Genomic DNA, 6,980 nt, shown 5'->3' with positions numbered 1-6,980 from the left:
AATTCTAAAGATTTCTGTAAGTTCAGGTTATGCTTTTAAAATTCTACCCGCTATAAGGATACTGCTAACAATGCAAGACACAAGGCAATGGTATACACCTCTTCCATGGCACAGAAAAGTTAAAACAAACAAACAAAAAAACAAACCTGTTGCTGTTGAGTCAATTCTGACTCACAGTGACCCTACAGGACAGAGGAGAATTGCCCCATAGAGTTTCGAAGGCGCGCCTGGTAGATCTGAACTGCTGACATTTGGGTCAGCAGTTGTAGCACTTAACCATTACGCCACCAGGGTTTCCAAAAGTTAGGAGAGATTATTCAAGAGGTCCCCTAAGGAGCCCTGGTGGTACAGGTTAAGCACTGCTAACCAAAAGGTCAGCAGTTTCAACCTACCAGCAGTTGAAATCCACCAGCCACTCTGCAGGAGAAAGATGTGGCAATCTGCTTGAAAATGGACTGCCCTATAGGGTCTCTTTGAGTTGGAATCAACTCAACGGCAACGGTTTAGCTTTTTTTGGGGGGGGGGGGGCGGCGATGGTTATACATGAGGTGATGATATCGACCTGAACCTTGGATATTAGAGAAACGTTCCAGAAAGACAGGAATAAAGTCCACTTCATTCCGTGCTGTATCTAGCACTAAGCATACTAAATGAAAAAAAACAAACCCACTGCCATCAAATCAGTTCCAGTTCACAGGGACCCTATATGACAGACTAGAACTGCCCCACAGGGTTCCCAAGGAGCAGCTGGTAGATTCAAACTGCCAACCTTTTGGTTAGCAGCCAAGCGCTTAGCAAATACTGGTTACCTGGACAGCTGACTTACCAAAAAAAAAAAAATTGAGGGTGGGTAGAAAATTGAGGCCACACAAATATATTTATTGTATTTAAAGAAAAATTTAAACAAAATTACTAGCTGTGCTACCTTGAGCAATTTATATATGTTACTGGAACAATGCAAAGCGCCCGAAAGAGATCACTTAAGTAATTCAACCAATAACAATTTATTAAGTGCCTCATGGGATTCTAGATACTAAGGATAAAGCTTTAAACTAAGACAAGGGTTTACATTCTGTTGAGGCAGAGACAGGTTAACGAAAACATAGTAAGGGCTGTTTTACTCTTTGCTTTCTCAAAAAAAAAAAAAAAGTCCTATTATGAAAATCTGAGATATTAAATTGAAAATTAAACGGGGAGGGGAGAGAAGAGAACCCTCTATAAGACTGAGGAGGCGCCCTATCTAGATACATCAAAACAGTATATCTACATTTCCCACAGAAGGGCTAGAAGTTTTGCAAAAATTTCTCTAACACTCTTCGTCTACTTAATAGGAAACAATATATAGAACTGCAAGAATTTACTTATTTCCATAGTTTTAAAAAAATGCTTTCTTTCACAGAAAACATCTTAAGCTGGTTGAGTTACTGCAACTTCCTATTACCTGAATAAAGTAGAAATGAAGCTAGAAAATGGGCGAGAGAATACTTATCATGTTTCATACAACTATATTATTTTTGCACAGTCTCCTATTTTTCTCTTTCTGCAGCAAAGCAAAACTTTCCATGCCAAATTCTTCAATAAACCCCTTAAGATTGTTCGCCAATGACAAGAACAAATGAGTGCTGTTAATGATTTTCAGATTTAAAGCAATAATTCTCATATAAAACAATTTTTTCCTTGAGATTTGCCAAACTATTCCTCTCCAGACAAATGTTTTTACCCTTATTCTAAGAATTTCTCACTACATTGTCTAGGCTGACTAATTTTTACCTTGAATGCAAGCCAACAGAAGAGATAACTTTTCAAGGGATGATGAGTTGAAGAAAACATTTTCTACTTCTTAAAATTTAAAACACATTGAATTACAGATAAATTCCACGATATCAAAGTAAGAGTTCTGCCAGCATTTAAACCCCACACCTTCACAAAGAATGGTTAATTTTGATCATTATTTTTTGGGAGGGAAAACCGTTAGTTTGGACCGTTATCTCTCATGTTAAAAAACAGATAATTAACCTTTACCTTTTCTCTAGGTACTACAGATTATTTTGTTTGATATATTCTTTCCATCAGGACCTTTGCAGACATAAGGAACAAAGTGTAGCATTATGTAAATTCTGTATACTTAAAGGAGAATAAATTAAATAGAAGCCATCTAGTTTCATGATGAGTATTATTTTTCAAATGTCTTCAGGGCAAGCTCTGTCCTATCACATGAAAACATTTTGTAAATGCTGAAATCTTCAATTGCACTAGGCCTAGTCCCATATGAATGGGAAAGGATTCTGAAATCAAGTTAAATTAAAAACCACCATCTTAATTCATCTTAAAACAGAACAAAATATGAAAAAAGTACATATTAAAGGGATATATGCTTCTGTCAAGTCTTCATTCTTCACACTTCAGTACGAAGATCAGTAAATCAAGCAGTCAAAAAGCTGCATAAGAGATGTGCTCCACATTTTCTTAGAAAAACCATGTATGTTTTGATAGATAAAAATATTCAATCTCAAGGTTTGCTATGAAACAAAATCCCAGGTTTCCAGTTTGGTGGAGTAGTGTAGAAAACGCCACACTTATGTGATCACTGGTAGACTAAACTAGGAAATAAAGATAGGGGATCAGGTTTGAAAGAAAGAGGAAAGATGATGAACTTGAACTGGAGTTACCTACAGATAACTCATTCAATCAGTGTTTGGTACCTAAAATGTTACTAGGCCCAGGGATTAAGATGTTAATGAAGACACAGGCCTCGCAGCTGAGATGTTTAGTGCACAGATAAATATATAGGTCTGGCCTAGATTTGGGAGCTGATAAGGGAAAAAAACCTGAATGAGACCACGCCAAATGAATGAACAAAAGAAGTGGACTGAGACTTTCAGAAGAAAACATTTGAGGAAAAAAGGAGTCAATAGAACAAAATGTAGAAATGCAGAAGATAAACCAAGAGAGTGTGGTGTTAGTCATGGTCAATTTCAAGGAGAAATAACAACTAGTATTAACTCTCACAAAATTAACATGAGGATTGAGTAACACCTCCTACAAGATCCAACTGGGAAGTCAATGGTGACCTTACTGGGATAACCTCTACAAAGTGAAGAGGGAGGTAGCAGCAGGTTGAAAATGAATAAAAGCTGAGAAAGGGGAAACATTAAGAACAGGGTACTTTTTTATTATTACCTTAAATTAAGTGAAGTATAAAGTGAAGTAGAATTACACAGTGACAATGAGGATGATTTTGCATCACAAGAACATAAAATGGAAGGGATCTGAAAAGAGGAGTCGATGGACATCAACTGAAGATGCAGGAAAGATAACGGTTTTAGTATTTTCTCTAAAACATCACCTGCACCTCAGTATTTGCCTAATTTGCAACAATAACTAAAAGAAGTAATTAGTGTGCTTGTTTTAGGTACCAGGGCTGGGAGTGAGGAGTTACATTTTCTAACGGAATACCTTTCCAGATTCCACTGAACTTCAACTATGCTAGTGGTTTCCTCCCCTCCTCTTTGCACATGAAGCTGCGCATACCCAGCTTTTAATTCTTTACTGCAGCCCCCACCATGGAAGGATACAGAACAAAGATCGCTTCTCTAAACTAGATGTCACAGAATAAGGATTCAAATTATTTTGTCATTTTCAACAGAAAATAATCTGAACTTTTTTTTCCTAAAATACACAAATATGGGCGTTAGTTTGAGAAAAAAATATTTCAAAGAGGAAAAAATGGAATCAGAATTAGTAAATTTTAGAATGCAAGTTTGACAGGTATAATATGGAAACATGCTAGATCAAGACTTAGGATTCCAGATCTGTCAGTAACTAGGTCTCAGGACTATAAATAAACCAGGTTTTCTGCTTTTCTGGACCTAGTTTTTCTCAATTGTAAAATACGTGAATTAGAAGAGGTCATATCCAGTCTTAAGAACATGACTCTGGTCCTATGCATATGAAATTCATAGGTAAAGAGAACAAGGCTCACAGGAGATAATGAAATGACCTGTAAAGTTACTAAGGTAGCCATGTTGGAACTGAGGTTGCCAATTCTCTATCTAGTGTTCTTTATGCTATAAGAAGTTTATATTTTGTGGAGTGTGAAGCTATACTGACTATACTGAAATCCTCTATTCCTCCTCTCCTCCCAATTACATTTTAAAGTATAGACACAGCCAAGGCTACATAAAAAGCTGAGCAAATACAGAATGTCCTTCTCCTAACCTAGCTCAGTGCCTCTCTGATGGAGGCATGCTACTATAGTCCTGAATTGTTTATCAAAGAAACATTCTAATTTGTAGTGGCCACTAACTCTGCTGTGCTTAGGGGAATCCTGCCTTCAACAAAGGGTACACAATGTATCCCCCATTCCCACTATAAGACAGACAGTAAAGAGATAAATTCTTAGTCAAATGATAGATAAAGTGAAGAACTGCTTGTCTCAGCACTTAGCTAAATTTCCACAGCTAGACAATTTCATCCAGGAAAAGAGTGTAATGCCAACATTAGTGGAGAATGTTCTTCGTAGTCCATGCTAAAACATCTGCCAAATATATATAATAAAAACTCACAGTGTTCAAAGTAAATTCAACAAAGCATTTGATCAATTTCTTTAGCTAAAATTAAATATTTTATAGTATTAAATTTCATTACAAATTACTATTTCATTCTTTTAAAAAGCATTGCTAAAACAGCTACAACATAACAGTTTTACCATATGGTCTACTTTATGGAAAATGATAGTCTATAGAAAACTTTAAGGGCAAACGGCTAGTTTAACATGAAAATACACTTTTTTCTAGGTAATAAGGTAACAACTTTAACTGGTTTTCTTGGCTTAACAATCTTTCAGTAATTTATTTAAAGAATTCATACTTAAAAAAAAGTTCCTAAATGTCAGATAAATTACTGATTAAGTCAGAGTAACAACTAGGTATAACGAATACACAGTGACATAACTCACCTAAATAGGGAATGCAAGGTGTCATCTTTAAGCTACTTATATAATCTCTGAGTCTTTTGTAGTTATCTTCTTTACTCATTACATATTCTAATTTTTCAAAGGTAGTTTTGTCTTTTCGACTTAATAACTAAAGAAAAAAAAACAAACAGAAAAGTATATGTTATTTACAAATCCAAGATATTTCTCTTGAAGTTATATTTACTGTGTATTTGAATTTTAATTTCTTAATTTCAAAACTATACCTTCGTTAATTATATTTTGATAGTATATAAATAAAACAAAATCAGGTCTATTTAATGAGCCAATTTTTTATTTGTAAAATATAATATTCTTTGTATGTATATAAAAGTTACTAAGTAGTAAATTATATTACATTATTTCTCATCCTTACTGTTTTAAGTGGCTAAGCGATTTTTCTTAATCATTTTAATAATTTAAAGTAATTACATATTCATATTCAGCTCAAATACTCAAATATTTTGACTATCGCGCTCCCTCACAGATAAAGATCATTCTTGCATAATTAAGAAATAACTTTTCTTGACGTATCTAATCATGACTAGACCCAATGAGACTGTAAAAACCCAGTAACTTCCTACATTTTGGGACTTCTGGCAAGCCATTTTCTCTCTCATCTATTTGATCAGTGCTATACTGTATACAGTTGAACAACTAAATGAGCTAACTAAAAGTTTATTGTTTTAAGAGGCTTCAGGGAGAGATCTGTAGTACCCTTTGAGATCACTGGAGATAATCAAGAGAAAAAAGCAAGGTCAGGAGTCACCCAAGATGGTATTAAGGAATGATATTTAAAAAATCAGGAAATATATTTTTGAATCATTTCAATGAGTGAAATTTTTTTTCTTTAAACATATGAAGTTAGTATTTCATTACTCTGTAATAAAATTCTACTTTATTTATGTCCTAAAATATTGGTGATAGTTTATAGCAGGGAAAACACTTCCAATTATAAATTCTCCTATGAAGCTAAGAGAAAAATCTGACAATTAAAGATAAGGACACTGAGTCCAAAGTGATCACATGGTTAGCAGACAGCAGAGCATACCAATATTAGTCATTCACTCACTCACAAAGATGTTATGTCCCTGTTTTTCAGGGTCCCATAGTTTGGTTCAGGAGCTGAAGAGTATCCTGATATCTAATCCACTACTCTTTCAAGTATTACAAGTTTGTACAGTTGGGACTGATGTCAGAATCTATTTTCATAAACTCCAAGATGCAGATTCCCTTCAGATAATTTGTAACAGAAAAATGTCTGAACAGTATCCTTCCCTTTTTGAAACAGGCTGTCAAGGAGTCCTTTGCTTTAGACATTCCATTCCCTTGAACAGTGGTTCCACAGTCTTCCCCGCCACCCTTCAACACACACAATTAGCATTCTCAAGGTTAGATGCCAATCTCTGCTCGCTACCCATAAGTCTAATCGTTCTTTTCTATTTGTTTGTCTTTTTCTTTTTGCTTTGTTAAGAGTTCTTTATACATGACCCAGTGCCATCGAAAGACTCATAGCGACCTTTATATATACTGTATACAAACTCCTGATCAGTTACATTATCTCCTCCTACTCTGCAGCCTCTATTCAATTATTTTTTAAATATTTTTGATGAACAGAAATTCTTATTTTGATGTGGGAGAACTTATCCATTTTTTCTTCATTGTCCCAGCTTTTTGTTATCTTATCTAAAAAATCCTCACCTATCCCAAGCTGGAAATCTATTCATGCCAAGCCAGAAAGATGCTCACCTTTTTTTTCCTTCTACTGCCTAGCTTATACCATTCCATCAACACTGGTCAACCCTCTATCTCAACATGTACTGAGGCCTTTGTTACTTACTCTGCTTAGAACTCTCTTCTTCTAGATATCCATATGATTGGTCCTCTCACTTCCTCCAGGTCTCTAACCAACTGTCACTTATCAGAGATTCTATTATCACATTATATAAAATAGTACTGCCCAGTTTTTCTTTCTATTCCATTTACTCTGCTTTATTTCTCTCCAGAG

The 6,980-nt window shown here is 35.0% G+C and overlaps 1 protein-coding gene across 11 annotated transcripts in view; it reads right to left on the bottom strand.

Moving 5' to 3' along the window:
- Window positions 1-6,980, bottom strand: part of RALGPS2 (Ral GEF with PH domain and SH3 binding motif 2) — a 245,650-nt gene that overhangs the window by 73,199 nt on the left and 165,471 nt on the right. For all 11 annotated transcript variants that reach the window (XM_049868433.1, XM_049868434.1, XM_049868436.1 and 8 more), the window contains one exon: window positions 4,958-5,084. In XM_049868433.1, coding sequence (XP_049724390.1) covers window positions 4,958-5,084 — 127 coding nt within the window. The remainder of the gene's footprint in view (window positions 1-4,957; window positions 5,085-6,980) is intronic.

The sequence above is a fragment of the Elephas maximus genome, chromosome 24, assembly GCF_024166365.1.
Source record: "Elephas maximus indicus isolate mEleMax1 chromosome 24, mEleMax1 primary haplotype, whole genome shotgun sequence".
Lineage (NCBI taxonomy): Eukaryota > Metazoa > Chordata > Mammalia > Proboscidea > Elephantidae > Elephas > Elephas maximus.
Note: the sequence above shows the minus strand (reverse complement) of the source record. Positions and strands in the feature narration are given on the sequence as shown.